This window comes from Odontomachus brunneus, unplaced genomic scaffold (assembly GCF_010583005.1).
Source record: "Odontomachus brunneus isolate Ranch 3 - 2012 unplaced genomic scaffold, Obru_v1 Obru_scaffold_176, whole genome shotgun sequence".
Taxonomy (NCBI): domain Eukaryota; kingdom Metazoa; phylum Arthropoda; class Insecta; order Hymenoptera; family Formicidae; genus Odontomachus; species Odontomachus brunneus.
In genome coordinates, this window is record NW_022639626.1 from 293,646 (window position 1) to 314,812 (window position 21,167).

A 21,167-nucleotide genomic window follows, 5' to 3' on the forward strand; every position below is an offset into this window, starting at 1 on the left:
TAGTATGACTCAACGGCAAGTCGGACGATCTTTTACGTTCAACTTCGAATAATCAACAGTTATGATGCACGAACATCGAGACACGAGGCCTACTGGAGTAATAACTCGAGTTTATCATCTCACTTGTTCTTATTCTCGGCACAGCTGTAGGTCGTTTCATGTTTTTGTAGAAGTATCAGTGGAATCGTCAAAATGTTACAATTACGGAGACAATTCCAATGATCGCGTAATGTCAGTTGCGAGTGACGCACCAGCGTTTTTCGCAGCTCGCTGTTTTTACGAAACGATGTCAAACGGATAAATTATGCCACGAAAGGAGAACACGTAAATACAAATTTATTATAGTTTTCTAACCTCGCTATTTGTCGCCAAAATTTTTCACTTGCAATTTTTGAGATCAAACTTCTAAGTAAATTAGAAGCTACGTACAAGGTGGTGATAGTTACAGTGAAAATATCTCAATACTTGTAACGCGTATTGCAGAAATATTTTTATTTGCATTATTTTCTAGTGTATTTAAATTCAATTTCTTAAACTCAATAAGCCTAAAGTTTTTAAGCATCTTATTCTTGAATATGGACAATTCTCATGATATTCATCTTTTTCGTCTAAATTTCTCATACTGTTGTATTTTAACATTCTTGTAGCAAAGCAAAAACATGGGAGCGAGACAGAAGAAAACGTATGAATGCGTATTTCAAAACCCTAGCAGATTTGCTACCACCACATCAAGAGGGTCGCAAACGCAACAAAGTCGATATCCTCATTCATGCGTCAAATTATATAAAAGACCTCCATAGTCGTACTGAAGAGTTATTCTCTACACATGCTTCTGAAGCGCATAGTATGTGATATGTTCCTGTGCATGATACAAAAAAAGTATTTCTAATTTCTAAATTAACTAACTGTATACTTATTTACTTTGCAGAAGAAGAATTGGCTCGTTTGAAGAAACTTGTGAGTCAACTAATGTCTCGTACTCAGTTACTGTCAAGTCTTCTTAAAGAAGCAGGAATTTCTGTACCAGCTGAGCCAGCTCTTGAGAAAATATCTCCTTTGAAATGGTCAAATAAATTTAATGTTGATGATGTAGACAAATATTTTGATAAGATTGAAGAAAGTAAGTGCAATATATGTAACAGATATCACATAGTAGTTTAATATATATTATAATAATTTCCTTTGTTACTTATAGAAAAAAGTTTAGAGAAAAAAAGGAAGGAGAAACCTGTAGAATTTAAAGTGCCTTCTAAAAGAAAATCCATGACATCGTCGACTTCAAAAAAGCTGTCTGAAGAAGTTGCTATTGCTAAGACTATCTGCAATTCAATAGAAAATCAAGAGAATCGAGTGAATTGTGCCAATGGTAAAAACTATAATTCTGATAGTACAAGTAGCATAGCTGAAAATGGATCAAAGGAGACAGAACGTTGTCAAAATGGTACAAATAATTTTGGAATTTCCACAATTCAGTATCGATAAGCCATAGACTGATATCATTTCTATGTTTAAATTCAGGTTCTACCAACGAGTCAATCATAACCAGCACTCCAAATACAAAGAAAAAGACTAGTAAGTATAAAATTATTAACATAACTACATTAACTAAGGCTACTTTGTACTTTCAGCGGACAAGAAAGCCGAGTCGCAGAAAGCATTGAAAAAGAAGAGTAAGCGGAAAGACGAGAAAAAGTCGACGTTACCGCATATGGCTAGCACCGTCACAAATTTAGCCCCGAACACGCTCATTTTGTCCGGTGGAAAATTGATGCCACTAGTGACTCCAATGACATCGAATATCATCGTGAATACGCAGCAGGCGCCTACTAATCCGATAATTCTCGGTAGCACGCAACAAAGTCAGATGATCGTGATGCAACCATTACCAAATGGTGTTCAAAACACAGTTGTCTCTATATGCAATCACGCGCTGATCAACACCGTGCAGAAAGTCACCCTAAATACCGTGCCGAGTATTCGTGCGAACATGGTTGTTGATTCTCACAATTGGGCATCTAACGTGAAGAACATAATCAATGCCACGAAGATCGGCGGGCACAAGGGTATATTGCCGAAAGGCAAGGAAGTCACAAAGACGACCATGACTTACAAAGTGCCTATTCCGGCGATACATAAAGATAAAGTGGAAAAGCCTAAGGAGAACACGAATAAGAAGGAGTCGGAAGTGAAAACGAAGGGTAATAGGAGTCACTCGAAAAATCATAAAAGCGTACAGAGTACGGCGGAGAGTATCGAGGAGAATAACGAGAAGAAGTCGCCGAAAGACACGACTGCAAAAGTTCAAGACGATGCGATTATGGGCCGAAAAAGTGCGCTTAAGCGTGGTTTGTCCTCGGAACCTGATTCCACGGACGAGCCGGAGGACAAGAAGCGAAAGGAGAACGAAGATAACAACGATGGGAAAACTACCCAAGTCGCAACGTCGAAAGGGTCAGATTTTACCGCTACTTGCAAATCTATCGAGAGCTTGAAGCACGTCATAGAAAAAATAGGCGAAGACATTCAAGAGGAGCACACAATTACGACTAACGAGAAGGAAGCTGACGCGAAATCGAACGATACGATTTCGCTAGCTGCGGATGCGAGCGATGTAGATCACGAGGAAGTTTCCAAAGCATCAAAGCTAATGAACATAGTAGACACTAGCTGCTTTGAGATAGACAAGAAAACGAACGAAGATATCGTTGCGTCGTCGCAGTCTGATATTTCAGACAAGTTTCCCGGTGAGTTGCTGAAAACACGCGAAACAGATGCGCCCGATCGATCGTCCAACGACTTCAACATGTCGATAGACAGTATAGTGGAGAAAAGTGGCGAAAGTACAGAACAATTGGGTTCGAAATCCACTTTGACAGACGTTGAAGCGGTGGAGAAGGCTGTCGGCTCGGAAGGATCGAAGGAAGTATGCAATTTGGGTACACGTTTCGACAGCCTGCTGCGCGTCACAACAGCAAAGGAGCGACATCAAATCAACGATACAATGAGCGGCGCAGAGAGTAATAAGATTATCTTAAATTTAGATACAAACACTACGACGACAATGAAACCTGATGCAGGCGCAAATATCGTCGAAGTTGCGGTATCGACGTCGTCGTCTTCATCTTTGTCATCGTCATCCTCGTCTTCGTTATCATCGACGTCGACGTCGTCATCATTGTTAACCGCGGTCAACGACGACACCAAATTAACGAAGAAAGATGAAATCTCGAAGTCATTGTCGTACACTAACGAGAACACGTTTGTGCCGATCGGTAACAGATCGGACGGATTGCATTCAGACCTCGACAATGATATATTCGCATCCTTGCAAGTACCTTCGAGTTCACATAATCCGGAGTCGATGTCGCCCACAGCAGCGTTCCTTATGGCGTTTCCGCTAGTAGCGTCCTTGAACGGCAAAACCGAGGTCCTGGACGAGGAGATGAAGGAAGACTTCAAGTACCACAGTCAAACCCCGCCTATGTTGTTGCAAATCGGTACCATGGAACCAAACAGCTTCAAAATCAAGACGTCCTCGTCGCACACGATTGCGGAGAAACGCCTGAAGGCAACCTGTGAGGAAAAACAAGGCAGCGCGGTCGCATCCGTGAATGTGAGCCCGACGAATCCCGAGATGATCGTCCCTGTTGAGTGCGGCACGACCAAGAGTTTACCAAAAGTAGTGAACGAGGAGACGTTGCGAGAACCGTACAAGATAGTACAAACTTGTTTAGCGACGACCTTGGAAAAACCTGTAACGACTACCAGCACATTCTCCACTCACACCTCCGTAAATTTCTCTACCGTGGAGTCCGTGTGCATCGTCGGCAACTCTGCGGGTCTTGCGCCGAATTCGAGTCGTCAGAATCAATTGGCAACGAGGGATCACGGTGCAGTACCTAATACTCTGAACAATAACAACGTCATCGCGTCTCAGACGTCTCAAGTGAACGTCTCTACGTCGGCGGACAACAAAGGAAACATCGCGAATTGCACGTCTCAAGCAACCACGAGCCGTATCCCCGACGTGACATACTCGGTACCGCAAGACTTTCTGCCGAATTACTCATCAGTTGTGGTAGGTAATAGTCTCGGCAACACGTTGCAGCAATCGACCTCGTCTGTGTTCACGAACGCGACAACGCAGAACTCGATCGCCACTGTTGTCCCGCGCATCGACACCACAGACGGTTCCCAGAACATGTTGAACGCGCGTCTAGATAACGTGACCGCGACGACGAATTCTTCCCCCAGCACTTTGCGCTCCTTGCAAGTGGACTATGCTGGTCAAACAAAGGACAAAGATTCGCAGAGTTCGTCGCACAACGTTATCTATCCGTCACACAACAAGGATGCGCTCATCGATCCTAGCATCGTTTCCGATCACCGATCCGCCGATTATGCTAATCAAGTCAACCGAAGTCTTCCCGCGACGTCCCAGAGCCTGCAGAGCTACTCCACACAAACCAAAGAAACCTCTCTTCCGATTCTTCCTTCGCAGGACATGCAGCCCGTTTACAATCAGACTAAGGAGAGCCATGTTCTATTAGGTTTAAATACCTCTCAGCAGACGTTCCCTGTTCATAAAAAGGAACACGTTATCGCGAGTTCCCACAACGATTATGTTGGAGATCAAGCGAAAACAATACCGCAAAAGGACTCGATATCATTTGCAACCAGTGGTGATGGTGAGACAAACGCCCAGTCACGGAACCAAGGCTACACCACGAAGACTACGACCCAAAGTTCCTCAGAAAATCCTTTCCAACGAAGCTATTCCAAGCTGAGCAAAAGCACAGACACATCAGACAACACAACGGTGAATCAGGAGACAAAGTTGAGTGGAGTGCTCGGTTCCAAATCCCAAGAGCAACACAGTCACGTACGCGACTCCACGAGCTACGCTTCCGCAAAGAAATTGGACGTGGATCATTTCGTCCAGTCGTTCCAGTACGAGGTGAAGGAGGCAATGAGCAATCAGACGGAGCGCAATATTCTAAACGCGAACACCGACGATATGTTCGCCAGTAAACGCGACGACGCGCATGCTTACGTTTCCTACTCCAACAAGGACGACAAGAAGAGTAACACCGTAGCATCTACCAACGTCATGACCGGCAACAAGCCGACAGTGCAACAGAACGTAGTTCAACGTTATTCGCAGCAGACGTCGTTCGTCAGTACGTCCAATTACGAGCAGAGTACAGCGACCGAGAATCACGCCAAGTCCACCACTACCACCGCTCACAACTCGTCTAACATTAATATCGTGTCGTGGACGACGCTCTTGCCATCCAACGGAGGCAGCAATAATCTGGTACACTTTGAGCAGGCTCCACATCCCAACGACAATACTGAGGCGAAAAATCTCTGCGAGAGTTACAACTACGTATCTCTGCACAAGGAAAACCCGAATTTTTCCAATCAGGTATTGACTAACGACAATTACGCGAGCAGCTCGACAATCTCCGGGATGGATAAACCTAGGGGGAAAATCGAGTCGCAGAAACAGACCTTCGTCGATCCCACGAAGAACAGGAACGATCCGTCGAACGTCGCGTCCGTGGCGAAGCAGAATAGGATGCAGAATCAACAGACCGGTAATGACTACAAATATACTGACGGCGGGAAAAGCAAGAATAAGTACGCCATGGACTCGGACTACATGTCGAACGAATATACTGCTATGGATCAACAGCAGCAACAACAGCAGCAGCAGCAACAATCCCAACATACTCCGAAAAATCATCAAAGCCTGTCATCTAAGCAGGAGAAGTCTGTATACAGCATGCCAAGCTACGAGCCTCAAATCAACTTCGATTTAGCAGAGAACAATGTACAAATCAAATACTCCATCGAGGCTTACGCCGGCACGAACTTCAAGTACACCGAGAAAACCCAGCAGCAGAATCAACACAAGTATCAGACGTTGAGCCAAGGTCAGATTCCTGGTTTACCGCACGATAGCAGCAGTACCTACAGCAGCGACGTGAAGCATGGCCAACAGCAGCAGCAGCCGCAACAACAGCAACAGCAATCGCATAACAACAGCGGCAGTAACAAATCTAAGGGGAATCAACATCAACATGCGATCAAGGCGCCGGTCAACTGGATGATGACGCCAGAAGTCAAGCACAATACCAATATCGACATTATCTTGCCGCCGATCGGTAAAGAACTAGAATTCTGTCCAAACAATCTGTTCGCTCAGACGCCCAACTACAATCAGGGCACGCCGAATCAGTTCTACAATAATTACGACGTCGCCGCGCACAGTTTCTCGAATTTGCCAGTCCTGCAAAGCAATGATCCAAAGCGACCGACTGATACCTTCTACTCTGAGGAACAACCGTTCCCGTGGTCGCCGACGAAAAATGGTGTGCACAACGTGGAGCACGGACAGTCAGTCAAGTGCATCGACCAGCACATCGTGCCATCAAGTTTGCAGACTTTGGTGAGCGATCTAGATCTCGGCGCCAATCTGACGGAGAAGCAGAACTTCTTATTTGGCGCGACGCCTTCGTCAAGAGTCACCGCGGAGCCTAGCAAAGACGTAATCAAGGAAAAAGAGGCGAACGTGCAGGGACGAGACTTCCACGCGATACTGAACACGCAGAACGCGCAACATCCGGCTTCCACTTTCCTATCCGTAAGTCAACTCGTGGAGCACGAGAAGGCGGAGAAGTCCCATCAGCAGCAGAGTCACCAACAGCATCAGCATCACCAACATCACCATCCGCACCAGCATCAACATTCGCAGCAACAGCAGCAGCAGCAAGCCAGGAAGCATCAGAGAAAAAGTAACACGAGTCCTAGAACGACTAGTAAGCGACAGATGGACATCCGCAAATCCACAACGACCAACGACAGTTTACACCAACGACACGAGGAGCAGAAATCGTCTGGACACGTGTTCACAGAGCAGAGCTATCAACAACCATCGCAGCAGCAGCAGCAACAGCAACAACAACAACAACAGCAGCAGCAGCAACAAAAGTATCAGCAAAACAACGTACACTGGAGAAGCAGAAACTGCAAGAGCAACTACACCGCGGAGGCGCTAATTGGCACTAGTGTTCACGACGGCAGTCATCAGGATAAACACGCGTCGATTAAGTTCACGGCGAACTACTCGCAGAATAAGTTCCAGAGCGGCTTATCCACCGCAGACGCCGCAGTTATGCCGATCAATTATTTCCCGAGCGCAGACGACGGTACCGGCTATGGCCAGGTGGTGAATCAAAATTTCAACTCGTACGCGTACTCGTCCAACGCCAATTCCATCTATCCCTCAAGTAACTTTATCACCAGCATCTCCAACGCGCCTAATGGCTACATGATGCCGCTTCATGAGAACGCCACCGATTATGTGGAGGCGAATAGTTTCTTGCTGCCGAACGTGACGAGTTCGTCGAGCGCCAGCACGGTGAACACGTCCAGCGCAAACACCACCACCACCGCCAATACGAAGAACCATCCGCATTACGGGAAACATCCCAACTGCGACAAACGTTCGTATTCCACCGCTGCGAAAAAGGGCAAGCGGAAGGGTCTCGACGGTCCAATGCAGAACCTGGAGTTTCCTCTGTCCGGTATAAACTCACCGTTGGAGGACTACCATCACTCGACCTCCTTTCTGCCGCCGCCGCCGCCGCCACCGCCACCACCGCCGCCCCACGCCAATCCCCTCTATCAGAATCACCCTCAAACGAATGTTTACGCCAAGACTGCGAATGGTCTTCCACCACCACCGCCGCCAACCGTGGCGGGGGCTCAGGGTGTCGCAGTCGTAGGCGCGCCCGGTTTCTCGATGAACTCCAACATGGTACGAGGAGGAATCGTCTCGAGCAACCCGATGGCGATGCCGCATCATCCGTCAGGCACCAGTCTCACTAATTTCAATCTAAGCACAATATTTCCTGAAATGAACGACAAAGTAAGTGCTCAATTTGTTCAGCCGATAAGGCTACTTGCAATTGCAAATTATTACTTGGCCAAATTCGATTTTTCATGGATTCATATGTGGTTCCTATCATCGTTTCAGATTACCGGCTATAAACCTTCCAATGGTATACCACCCGGTCTATCGCAAACGTCCAACCAGCCTACGACTTACGCGCAACGAACTAATTACCCGTCGAACTCCCTGTGTCATTTACCACAGGTGTGTTTATAGAGTTTACGCGCAGTCTGCGTCCGATTACGTGAGCCTAGGAATAGCGTGTATATGCAAGATGTCCGACAGCGTTAATAATGTTTCCGTGTAAATTTCTCCAGCATGTTCTGTATTCAAAAATAAGTATAAGTGAGTTACACAAGTAACGTGTTTTGAAACATACTTATATTTCATTGACAGAGCCAAGACAAGAAATGGGGAATGTGAAAAAAAACTTAGAAAAGAAATTTTTTACTGTCTCTGAGGATTCTTGAGAAAATAGTTTGTAACAATATGCTGGCGAAGTTTGTACAGGTGTCACGTTACTCGTCAGACATCCTGTGTGTTACTTGCATTTTAAAAAATATGCAGTTTACTAGTAGCGTTTCATCACACGCTCCTATTCCCTTTCTCCTTCCACCCGTAGTAATCTATTATAAAATCTATTACAAAAGTCTATGAATAGGTTCATAGTTTGTGATACGATCAATCAACTTTTGTACATATGTAAATAACTGTATAATTAATTAACTTAAAGACGTTGATACAAGAGAACAATGTATTATACATCGGACCATATCTTTTTTCCAAGCGAAATTCATCTCATAGATCGACGGAATATTCTTACACATCAAAAATGTCTTTATTATATTATATGCTCGATATCTTTGTTGTCGAAAACGTAATTCTCGAAAATCACCTTATATTTTTAGTAGGAGGTTTTAGTGGTATTTTACCGACGACGAATTTGTCAGCCAAGTACATACTTATTTCATCGTTCGTTAACGCATCTTCCGCGGTGTACACACTGTCGTCAATAATAGTGCTAGTTATAGTAACGGCGAGCGATGTATTGCCGAACGGAGACGCGGAGCTGGTGGTAAGTTGATTTTGCGCGACGCTACCGAACGGCGTGCTACTTTGCTGTGTACGCGGTGCGAATGGATTTGTCACAGTCGTCGTTGTCGTCACCGTTGCCGTCGTCGTCGTAGCCATAGTTGTGTTAATTCCACCGAATGGCTGAGCACCAAATATCGGCGGGAACGGTGAAACGTTCGACACAACATTCGCGCTCGAGGAAGCGAAGGTAGTTCCCGCATTCGCGAACAATGAATTAGAAGACGTGGCGGCGGTACCAAACGTGTCGCTCGTGTTCGCTGCAGCTAGACCAAATCCCGCGCTGGCAAACGGTGTCGAAGTCGTACTTGTAGAACCGAATTGCGAATTCGCTACAGTGACGAACGGACCGTTGACCAGCTCTCCGAACGGTGTGTTATTACTTATCGGCATAGCAGTGCCGGTGTTCTGTGCTCCGAAGACATTTGGGGTGGATACTGGCGTCCCAAAAGTATTAGCCACAGGTTGCTGGCCCAAACTGAAAGCTGGTGTAGTTGTGACGGCAGTTCCACCAAAAGCAGGCGTCGTGGTAGCGACGGACGTACCAAAGGCTGGTGTTATAGTAGCAGCAGATCCTCCGAATGCCGGAGTCGTAGTGGCGGCTGCACCGAAGATACCGCTCGACGATATCGCTGGTGTGCCAAACGTTTGAGCGGATCCGCCGAATATCGAGCTGGAATTGCCGGTATAATTCGTCGCTCCGCCAAAAACTGGCGCTCCACCGAAGGCAGGCAGTGTCTTCGGCTGACTGAATAATCCAGCGTTGAAGGGACCAGACGATGTGGTCGCGCCAAAGACTGGATTCGTCTGGGTGTTCGATGAGCCGCCGAACAAGCTTGCGGTGGTGGTTTGTGCCGCTGAGAACAAAGAAGTGTTCGCCTGGGCAGTCATCGGATTGTTGAACAATGAGGTGGCAGACGTCGCACCGCTGTCGAATGCCGACGTGGTCGACTGCGAGTTCAGCTGACTCGTCCCTCCACCGAATACATTACTTTGGCCGAATATGCCTTGAGACGTGCTGCCAAAAATCGGATTAGACTGAGACGCGACGGTTCCGAACGTCGGCGTGTTCGTTGTTCCGCTGAAAATAGAGCTGGTGTTCGTCGTGGTACCGAAGCTGATATTGTTCCCAAAGGTTGGCGTGCTGCCGAACATGGGTGTCGTGTTATTGTTGGATCTTCCGAATATCGACGTATTATTTGAAGAGTTGAATCCTCCACTGAATGAACTGTTACTCTGCACGCCAAATGTTTGTTTCCCGAACACGTTATTGGCTGGTGTGCTATTAGCTAAGTTCAACTGAGAGGCTGCAAGAAAGGAATGAGATGATTTCTTGGTTGTATTACTATTTTCACTCAACCCACCTTTTTGACCACTACCCAAAAGTTTTTTCTGAAACAAAGCATTCCATTTTATACTGGTTTTATCAATTACTCACCATAATTACACAAAGAGAACAATCATGATACATACCAACATAGTTATTGTCTCTCGACTGGGATTCTTCAATGCATCTCTCTTGGCCTTCATGTCTTGGCACAGTTGTTGAAAATGCAGTTTCTAAACACATTTATTTAAAGCAATTAACATATTACCACTATATAATATTACTACATATTATATATTACATTCTATATCATATTAAGTACGACAATATTTTGAATATTCTTGGAGTACTGTAGAACTTTGTTTTTCCTCTAAATAATTTATGTATATATATGTAAGTTTTACTAACTGCTTGCTCGACCATGCCACTTTTTTGAGCCTGGTACATCTCCCATCGAACTTCATCTGGAGACAAATCCTCCATGCCTGGAATACTGGGACGTTCTTTGAGTGGTGCAAAACATGACAATAACCATTGTCCACCTCTTTCAGCAAGGAGGACTTCTTTTGCCACAATAACCCTAGTATTACATAGAAACAAAGAAAATGATAAAAATAGATTTTATCTTATATAAACAGACAATTACAACAAATTCTTGTGATATGTATACTTACGCGATTTCATCCTCATTATATAAGTCTGTTTTGGGGCCACCTATTTTGAAAACAAATAATTATACTCAAATGTCAAATTATAACTTGACAATATCATTAGTGTTCATCTCACCAAAATGATTGACATGTTCAAATTGACAATATTGTCCATAACGGCAATTGCCTTGCCGATAAAATTTGCAGATAACCATCTTATACATTTATAAAATTATGAACAGACACTTTTTGTCACTCTTGCCCCGATATGTCACAAATATTATAAAACTCATTGAACAAAAAAAAATATCTCAATTGTTCTTTCCACAAGGGATTAGTGTTTTCTGAAGAACAAAATGCAAATTGATTAAAGTCCAAAGAAAACAAGTCCTTTTACCGAATAATAATCAAAATACTATACATTGAAAGAATTATAGACATATTCAGTTTCAATTTCAATATTTGGCTGAAAGCACTTTGCTTTAAGTGATTCTACGCCATTGCTCCGAGTAAAAGCTTCCATCGTATATGTGATTCGTGTAAAGTGTGTTCTCATATTGTACATCCAACTCTTGTTAAGAAATTTGATATGATTGAGAACAATTTGATGTTACTTAGATCGAAAGATAATTCATGTATGTCATTATGTGTTGTGTATCCCGCCTTAAATAATTCAGTGATTAATCTTCCAGATTCTTCTGAAAATAAAGAACATTTGAACAATATGTGTTGTATATTTTTCTCTCTCGCTCCACATTCACAAGTTTCTTCGGTGATAATGTCCTTATCCATAAGATGCGTGCTTGATCTGATATGATATGATCTAAGCCTAGCTATTAACGATATTACGTCCCTCTTGATGAATTTGTACTGCCAAAACCAGGGTCAAGAGGAAAGATGTGATATTTTGGCACGATATCTAAGCCTTTTTTGCTTAAACTGCTTTTCTAGGATCTTATGAGCTAAGCTCGTGAACTCCGGTCGGATATTTGAAATTAAATCTTCAATGTAGATACAGTTTCCTCCAGACTGCCGACTACTGTTTGTGACCTCCTTAGCCAATTTGTCAGCCATTTCATTTCTTTGAATACCCCTATGCGCTGGGGTCCAAATTAACGTAACAACAATGCCAGAAAGTTCAAGATCTATCAGTTTTTGAGCTATTTTAAGTATTAAAATATTAGGTTTTTTTTTGGCAGAACAGATTATTCAAGGAAGAGAGAGCACTTATCGAGTCTACAAATTGCGACATTATTTTTGCCCATTTTAGATACAATTTCTAGAACATCTATTATTGCCTGAGCTTCTACGTTTAATATATCTGAAAATTTTATGTATGCATGTGATATATTAATTTCTGGATCCAGAGAAAAGATACCATATCCAGATCGCCCATTTGAAGCTATAGAGCCATCTGTATACAGGATGCACTTAAAATTTTGTTTTTTAATCACTGAATCAAAAACCTTATTGATACCTTTAATCGATATTTTTTTGGATCCAGAGTAGTAAAAATTTCAAACTTTTTTGCTGTATTTGCCTATTATTTTAAAAGATGTGGTATCTATTTTAAATGAATGAAACTTGGTGAATAAGGGAAAAGATAGGTGACCCACAAGCCTTTTTGCTTCCAATTCAGGAATTAAGTGTTTATAATTATAAACATATATAAAGACAGCACAAAATAAGTTTGTTCTTTACTTCACTAACTTAAAGCTTAAATCTATCACTACCGCAAATGGCCAATGTAAATGGTGGCAGCCTAGGCTGATATTTCACGTGTCGTACGACAAGCTTTTTGAATACGTTCATTGGTTGACGAACAGAGAACCTAGAAATACTCTATTCGCCAACCAATAAACGTATCCGAAAAGCTTGTCGTACGACACGTGAAATAACACCCTTATAGTGGGAACTTCGGAACTAATAGCATGTTCGACTGGCTCTGAGTTAACCCACTCTGGGTTATTCAGCCTACGTTTATTGGTCGACAAGTACTTATAAGCTTTATGATTGGTTAGTAGAGACTTATGACATCATTAATCTCTCTCGGAGCGATTAACCTAGGGCCAGTCGAACACGCTATTAGTTTCGAAGTATCCGCTATGAGTCGCTACTATTTCCATCGACCATAGATATATGATACGTTGAAGTAACGATAGATGGCAGCATTAATGTCGCTGAACAAGATGGCTGAAGGCTGAGTTCCCTTAAGGGGTTATCTCTAGTTAGAAAAGTCGAAAAAATCGATTTTTAGGTTTTTGCATATTCTAAAAGTATGCCATCTCAAAAATGTTTTCTGAAAGTTTCATATTAATCAAACGAAAATTGACAAAGTTATGCGAGTTTGAACGTAGGGACCGCTCCGAGAGCAGGTAGCTTGGGTTTATACTCACAATAAACAGGTTATTACACGTCTAGACGAGTTTCTGCTTGTATTCAAACGGCCAACGAGCTCAGTTTGGCAGTTGGCTTTAAGCTGAGCAAATCAACTTACTTCGACTTTGCTGTAATTTTCGCGTGTTTTTCACGATGAATCCGAATGAAAAACTCGGACGAAATAAAAGAGAACTGCTAGGAGGAGCGCGCAAATCAAGGTCAAAGAAGAGGAAACAATCTTTCAACCCTAAGACAGCGGAGACGAACGAAGCAAGTTTTAGTGCATCTAAAAAAAAAATCGAGATGCAGAAAAAAATCGTGGTGCCGCAAGATAATTCTATAGAATATAGGATTATCAATTTTATTTCTGTATTTTCGGCTATCGCAATGCTTGTGAAGTGCAAAAAATGCAATAGTGACATAAAGTTTCAGACAGCCAGTACTCGGGGACTAGGATTTAAAATTGCTGTTTTATGTGATCAGTGTCCGCCACAGGAAATTCCTTCGTGCGCTTTTACAAATCACTCTTACGAAATTAATAGACGTTTTATATTTACGATGAGAGTTCTTGGTTTGGGACTAAAAGGTGCTCAGAAGTTTTGTGGACTCATGGACATGCCGAAGTTTTTCTATTACACCACCTATGATATCATTATCAAGCACATTCATTCGTGCGTCAAAACTGTTCGTGATGTGCTTTTTGAAAACGCTGTTAAAGAAGAAATGGAGCAAACCGTTGGACAAGATAATACAAAACTAACTGTTTCAGGGGACGGAACGTGGAAAAAGCGAGGTTTCACATCTCTGTTTGGTGTCTCTTCTATAATTGGTTATCATAGCGGTAAAGTGCTCGATGTCGTGGTAAAAAGTGCTTATTGTAAAATGTGCGAATTTTGGGATAAAAAACAAGATACTTTTGAATATGAAGAATGGCTCGAAAATCATAAAGCCGAATGCAGGGCGAATCACGTGGGATCATCCGGTAAAATGGAGGTCGAGGCGATTGTTGAAATGTTCAAGCGTTCCGAAACTCTGCACGGTGTCAAGTACGAGAACTACATCGAAGACGGTGATTCAAAAACATACTCCAGTATTTTAAATGCCGCGTCTTATGAAGACATTACTGTAAATAAAAAAGAATGCATCGGTCACGTCCAAAAAAGAATGGGCACGCGATTACGTGAGTGTAAAAAGAAAAATAAAGGGCTCGGCGGCAAAGGCAAACTAACTGGTAAAATGATCGATAAGTTAACGGTTTACTATGGTCTAGCTATACGTAGAAATTATGACTCAGCAGAGAATATGAAAACAGCTATTTGGGCTACATATAATCACTACAGTTCAACAAACGAAAATCCGAAACATGACCTCTGCCCGGCGGGAGCGGAATCGTGGTGCGAATGGCAGCGCGCGTACGCAGAGTTACCAAACAATCAGAAGCAAAAAATAAAAAGTTTTATACACACCTACGACGCTTTGCCGACTGATGTTTTAACGGCTATCGAGCCAATTTACAAGGACTTGAGTAAACAAGAGTTATTAGATCGATGTGTTGGTGGATTTACGCAAAATAACAACGAAAGTTATAATCAACTGATTTGGAAAATCAGTCCAAAAATTCTTCCAAGCGGCTTAATACCAATCGAAATAGCTGCATATGTGTCAGCTTGTGTTTTTAATGAAGGCTCAAAAGCTTTGTTACAAATAATGCAAGCGATGGGAGTTTCTACTGGCCCAAATGCCCATGCATTCGTGGCAGACGAAGACGAGGGACGCGTCGCTATTGCCGAGCGCCGCGCGCAAGAAAATACACAAGAGGCCAGAAAGCATCGTAGACAGAAGAAAATTGATGCTTTGGAGGTGGCTTCGGCAGCAGAAGGCTTACTTTATGGGCCTGGAATCGATGATTCTGTGTAAGTTAAAAAAATTAAATTATACTCTACTGATAACTAGACCGCAAACTTTAAACGCGTTTTTCTCGAAATTACATTTTTCTAAAAAGTCCCGTGCGGTGTCCACAATATCTCGAGAACCGTTAAAGCAATCGACCTAAACCTTTTTCGTACTTATTCTGTGTATCTAGGGCTTGTTCGTGAACGAAGGGTTTTTTTTTTTAATGAAAACTTTTTTTTTTATTGAAGAAAAACGAAAAATTAAGAGCCCGAAAAATTACGTTTTTCATTAAAACGGCCGCCATTTTGTCAAAAATTATTTTTTCAAAAATTCTTTCGTTCACGAACAAGATATATTCATATACTTACAGAATCTTTTTGGTTTTTTGATTTCAGATAATCCAGATTCGAGCAGCAGTGGACACCGTAAAACCAGTTTTTTGAAAGGGCCTTCAGGAGGATGGCCGTATCTTTTTTAATTATTAATATTTTTTATTTAAAAAATTATGTTACATTCATAAAAATATATTCTCTCACATAGACCAACCCAATTTTAAACAAGTTTTATAGTTAATGCAAAAAAAATTCTCAAAAATCACCTATTTTTCGGCTTCCTGACTAGGGATAACCCCTTAACTACTTCGGCTTCACTTTCCTGACTTTTCTCGTCCACAAACTAAGCTTTCGCACCGTCAATCAAGTCCGTGATGCAAACGTATTTTCTTGTTGAAAAAATACTGAATTAATGCAATAATTAGAAATAAATTATGGCAAATGCTATCGAAGATTTATTTGATGCTTTTGATGAGCAAGATGATGAATCGGAAATTATTCATTTACCCAAAAAGTCGGACCTTTCATTAAAATAAGTACACAATACTAAACATAACCATGGATAACCCACGCGTGGGCAAATTGCATAAAATTTTAACTGAGCTTGTACTGGAGTGGAACCTTGTTCCGTTTCGTTCATTCTAGATTATATACTTTTGTAAGGAAAGAACGATCACCTAATTTCTTTCTTCTATCGTAAGTACGACCGTTTCATCGTCTCTCGTAGGAAGTTGATATATTGAATAAACTAGACTTTATGAAAATATACTTATCTATATTTGTAACCCAACTAACACTAATACAAAATGTAACACGTATTCTTATATCTAAATATTCGGCTCCTAATCTAATCCTTCCAGAAGATATTCGATACTTGAATATTCCCAGAGATCTCTCCGACTAATCCCACTATTCGACTATTCCCAAAACTCCCTTCACGACCCTTTCGCCTTTCTCTTTCTGAGTCTATTCTGAGTTTCCGCGTATCTCTGCGTGTCTCTCTCAAACTCTTCGCGCTCGCCTTTTTGTTCCTCTCTCCCTCCTGAAACTCTCCGTCTCTCCTACCTCCTTCCTGTCTCCATCGTCTTCGACTGCCCCCTCGATGTACCGAGTTGAATAATCGAGAATTCCTCCAACTCGATTACACTTTTTATAGCGTAAGGATAAAAAATATAATGTTCTTTTCTAAAAAAAAAAGACAATATAACTTATTCAGCTGTTGTAATTTTTCTCTTTCAAATGCTATTATATTGACTATATATTCGATTATTTATTTGAAATAAATTTGCAGTAAAGATGAATTAGAAGTAGGTGTAAAGCGTCAACATGATGAGGACGATGAGAAGACACTGGTTAAGAAAATACGACATGATCCTATCAAGTAAGATTTTATTTGTATCAACTACATTTGGTTATATCTACTTAATTGATATGATATAATTGAAATATTTTATCAATTTATAATATTCAAGCAATTAAATAAAATATATTTTTAGTTTAGAAGAAATAGCATGTTGTATAAAAGTGCATACTATAGAGTCTATAGAATCCTATACACATGAGGTTGCTATCCCTCCTGAACAGGAACTCATACCTCTGGAACATAAAGAAGGCAAGCCAGCAAAAGAGTACAAATTTATACTAGATCCATTTCAAAAGGAAGCAATTTTATGCATTGAGAACAATCAGTCTGTTTTTGTTTCTGCGCATACATCAGCTGGTAAAACTGTAGTAGCTGAGTGAGTAAATATTACACATTGCTTTTAGAAAATACTACTTAGACAACATTTTTCTAACATTTTTCTTTTATTTCACTATCTTACATCTGATAGATATGCATATCGCATTCGCGAACAATGAATTAGAAGACGTGGCGGCGGTACCAAACGTGTCGCTCGTGTTCGCTGCCGCCAGACCAAATCCCGCGCTGGCAAACGGTGTCGAAGTCGTACTTGTAGAACCGAATTGCGGATTCGCTACAGTGACGAACGGACCGTTGACCGGCTCTCCGAACGGTGTATTATTACTTATCGGCATAGCAGTGCCGGTGTTCTGTGCTCCGAAGACATTTGGGGTGGATACTGGCGTCCCAAAAGTATTAGCCACAGGTTGCTGGCCCAAACTGAAAGCCGGTGTAGTTGTGACGGCAGTTCCACCAAAAGCAGGCGTCGTGGTAGCGGCGGACGTACCAAAGGCTGGTGTTATAGTAGCAGCAAATCCTCCGAATGCCGGAGTCGTAGTGGCGGCTGCACCGAAGATACCGCTCGACGATATCGCTGGTGTGCCAAACGTTTGAGCGGATCCGCCGAATATAGAGCTGGAATTGCCAGTATAATTCGTCGCTCCGCCAAAAACTGGCGCTCCATCGATGGCGGGCAGTGTCTTCGGCTGACTGAATAATCCAGCGTTGAAGGGACCAGACGATGTGGTCGCGCCAAAGACTGAATTCGTCTGGGTGTTCGATGAGCCGCCGAACAAGCTTGCGGTGGTGGTTTGCGCCGCTGCGAACAAAGAAATGTTCGCCTGGAAAGTCATCGGATTGTTGAACAATGAAGAAGTCGCACCGCTGTCGAATGCCGACGTAGTCAGCTCACTCGTCCCTCCACCGAATACATTACTTTGGCCGAATATGCCTTGAGATGTGCTGCCAAAAATCGGATTAGACTGAGACGCGACGGTTCCGAACGTCGGCGTGTTTGTTGTTCCGCTGAAAATAGAGCTGGTGTTCGTCGTGGTACCGAAGCTGTTATTGTTCCCAAAGGTTGGCGTGCCGCCGAACATGGGTGTCGTGCTATTGTTGGATCTTCCGAATATCGTCGTATTATTTGAAAAGTTGAATCCTCCACTGAATGAACTGTTACTGTGCACGCCAAATGTTTGTTTCCCGAACATGTTATTCAACTGAGAGGCTGCAAGAAAGGAATGAGATGATTTCTTGGTTGTATTGCTATTTTCATTCAACCCACCTATTTGACTACTACCCAAAAGTTTTTTCTGAAACAAAGCATTCCATTTGATACAGGTTTTATCGATTACTCACCATAATTACACAAAGAGAACAATCATGATACATACCAACATAGTTATTGTCTCTCGACTGGGATTCTTCAATGCATCTCTCTTGGCCTTCATGTCTTGGCACAGTTGTTGAAAATGCAGGTTCTAAACACATTTATTTAAAGCAATTAACATATTACCACTATATAATATTACAAACTACATATTATATATTACATTCTATATCATATTAAGTACGACAATGTTTTGAATATTCTTCGAGTACTGTAGAATTTTGTTTTTCCTCTAAATAATTTATGTATATATATGTAAGTTTTATTAACTGCTTGCTCAAACATGCCACTTTTTTGAGCCTGGTACATCTCCCATCGAACTTCATCTGGAGACAAATCCTCCATGTCTGGAATACTGGGACATCCTTTGAGCGGTGCAAAACATGACAATAACCATTGTCCACCTTTTTCAGCAAGGAGGACTTCTTTTGCCACAATAACACTAGTATTACATAGAAATAAAGAAAATGATAAAAATAGATTTTATCTTTCATAAACAGATAATTACAACAAATTCTTGTATACTTGATATGTATACTTACGCGATTTCATCCTCATTAGATAAGTCTGTTATGGGGCCACCTATTTTGAAAACAAATAATTATAGTACTCAAATGTCAAATTATAACTTGACAATATCATTAGTGTTCGTCTCACCAAAATGATTGACATGTTCAAATTGACAATATTGCCCATAACGGCAATTGCCTTGCCGATATAATTTGCAGATAACCACATTATACATTTATAAAGTTATGAACAGACCACTTTTGTCACTCTTGCTCCGATATGTCACAAATCCTATCAGAAAAATTGCGTCTTAACTAAATCTCGAATGTATCGAAGTGGGTGAAGCCTCTTTTCCGCGACGCTAATTGGCCGTCTCGACCGTCTCGATTGTCTCGATCCCGTCGCAGTTGAATTCGTGCCGCTTGCAGCTGTCAGCCGCGGTGACAGATCAGGTTGTGTTGTTCGCGTCATATAAATTTGATATTTATTGTAATCCCAACAAACACAATGTTACATGTAACATACATGTTAGTTGTAATTTCTTACTCAACAAACAATATAACTGTTATATAATATACGTGTTATATAACAGTTACATGGTTGAATAGGAAATTACAACTAACATGTATGTTATACCCTTATAGAAATATCATACTAAGAATCATTGATAATTACTTATTTTCAGTATTAAAAATACTGGATAATAAGTAATTGTCAATGATTCTTAGTATGATATTTCTATAAGGGTATGTAACATTGTGTTTGCTGGGAATATAATTTGTAAAAACGAGTATTGTAATATAAATTGTAAATAGTACAACGAAAAGGCTAAAGTGGCGCGCGCGAAGCGCGCGCTATGTGGTGTTCTAGTATTATAAAACTCATTGAACAAAAAAAATATCTCAATTGTTCTTTCTACAAGGGATTAGTATTTTCTGAAGAACAAAATGCGAATTGGTTAAAGTCCAAAGAAAACAAGTCCTTTTACCGAATAATAATCAAAATACTATACATTGAAAGAATTATATACATATATAAAGACAGCACAAAATAAGTTTGTTCTTTACTTCACTAACTTAAAGCTTAAAACCCATTCTACAATTGCGTAAGCGTAGTCGTGAACGTAAGAGTCAACCAATCCGAATGTTTTATTCACTGATTGCTTTACTCTGATTGGTTGTCGTAATCACTTACCCACTTACGTCCACGTTCACGCAATTGTAGAATGGGCTTAAATCTATCACTACCGCAAATGGCCAATGTAGATGGTGGCGGCTTAGGCTGATATTTCACGTGTCGTACGACAAGCTTTTTGGATACGTTTATTGGTTGACGAACAGAGAACCTAGAAATACTCTATTCGCCAACCAATAAACGTATCCGAAAAGCTTGTCGTACGACACGTGAAATAGCACCCTTATAGTAGGAACTTCGGAACTAATAGCATGTTCGACTGGCTCTGAGTTAACCCACTCTGGATTATTCAGCCTACGTTTATTGGTCAAACAAGTACTTATAAGTTTTATGATTGACTAGTAGAGACTTATGACGTCATTAATCGCTCTCGGAGCGACTAACCCAAGGCCAGTCAAACACGCTATAATTTTATAAAAATAACGGATCTAAAACCTAGAATACTTTGATATTAGATCCGTTATTTTTATAAAATTATAACATGTTCGACTGGCTCTGGGTTAACTCACTCTGGGTTATTCAGCCTACGTTTATTGGTCGAACAAGTACTTATAAACCTTAGGGCTATCGCACACAAATTGACATAACTGCATATGCATAGCATAAGACCGTATGTACCAATGAGCATCGAGTATTAAGTCGCCATATTGGTGTGCGATAGCCCTAATATTCGATGCTCATTGGTCCATACGATCTTATGCTATGCATATGCAGTTATGTCAATTTGTGTGCGATAGTCCTTATGATTGGCTAGTAGAG

General features: G+C 41.6%; 3 protein-coding genes across 5 annotated transcripts; 2 read left to right on the plus strand and 1 right to left on the minus strand.

Moving 5' to 3' along the window:
- Positions 1-50: 50 nt before the first annotated feature.
- LOC116851482 (serine-rich adhesin for platelets-like) lies at positions 51-8,722 on the plus strand. 2 transcript variants are annotated; one of them, XM_032830927.1, is made up of 7 exons: positions 51-324; positions 648-844; positions 929-1,120; positions 1,196-1,441; positions 1,519-1,572; positions 1,629-7,936; positions 8,045-8,722. In XM_032830927.1, exons 1-7 carry the CDS (start codon positions 305-307, stop codon positions 8,174-8,176), a joined length of 7,149 nt encoding a protein of 2,382 aa, XP_032686818.1. In that variant the 5' UTR covers positions 51-304; the 3' UTR covers positions 8,177-8,722. The 2 variants fall into 2 exon arrangements, with proteins under 2 accessions (XP_032686818.1, XP_032686819.1); XM_032830928.1 differs by lacking the exons at positions 51-324; positions 648-844 and having other exon boundaries at positions 974-1,124; positions 8,045-8,196.
- LOC116851480 (nuclear pore complex protein DDB_G0274915-like) lies at positions 8,660-19,653 on the minus strand. Its single transcript, XM_032830923.1, has 10 exons — positions 19,362-19,653; positions 19,247-19,286; positions 18,975-19,146; positions 18,709-18,795; positions 17,443-18,627; positions 11,166-11,244; positions 11,054-11,093; positions 10,788-10,959; positions 10,526-10,612; positions 8,660-10,444 (listed from the first exon to the last, which is right to left on the minus strand). Exons 1-10 carry the CDS (start codon positions 19,447-19,449, stop codon positions 8,852-8,854), a joined length of 3,543 nt encoding a protein of 1,180 aa, XP_032686814.1. The 5' UTR covers positions 19,450-19,653; the 3' UTR covers positions 8,660-8,851.
- LOC116851486 lies at positions 13,204-16,399 on the plus strand. Of its 2 annotated transcripts, XM_032830933.1 has the most exons (3): positions 13,204-13,678; positions 13,787-15,321; positions 15,697-16,399. In XM_032830933.1, exons 1-3 carry the CDS (start codon positions 13,562-13,564, stop codon positions 15,698-15,700), a joined length of 1,656 nt encoding a protein of 551 aa, XP_032686824.1. In that variant the 5' UTR covers positions 13,204-13,561; the 3' UTR covers positions 15,701-16,399. The 2 variants fall into 2 exon arrangements, with proteins under 2 accessions (XP_032686824.1, XP_032686823.1); XM_032830932.1 differs by having other exon boundaries at positions 13,204-15,321.
- Positions 19,654-21,167: the final 1,514 nt, after the last annotated feature.

Excerpts from the sequence above, each read along its gene's own strand:
- LOC116851480 (XM_032830923.1), bottom strand. The coding sequence starts at position 19,449 with ATGTATAATGTGGTTATCTGCAAATTATATCGGCAAGGCAATTGCCGT. Across the intron at positions 19,287-19,361 it reads TGAACATGTCAATCATTTTG|GTGGCCCCATAACAGACTTA; the intron begins GTGAGACGAACA and ends TTTTCAAAATAG. Across the intron at positions 10,613-10,787 it reads GTGGCATGGTCGAGCAAGCA|AAACTGCATTTTCAACAACT; the intron begins GTTAGTAAAACT and ends AAATGTGTTTAG.
- LOC116851486 (XM_032830932.1), top strand. The coding sequence starts at position 13,562 with ATGAATCCGAATGAAAAACTCGGACGAAATAAAAGAGAACTGCTAGGA.
- LOC116851482 (XM_032830927.1), top strand. The coding sequence starts at position 305 with ATGCCACGAAAGGAGAACAC. Across the intron at positions 325-647 it reads ATGCCACGAAAGGAGAACAC|CAAAGCAAAAACATGGGAGC; the intron begins GTAAATACAAAT and ends ACATTCTTGTAG. Across the intron at positions 1,573-1,628 it reads AAATACAAAGAAAAAGACTA|CGGACAAGAAAGCCGAGTCG; the intron begins GTAAGTATAAAA and ends TTGTACTTTCAG.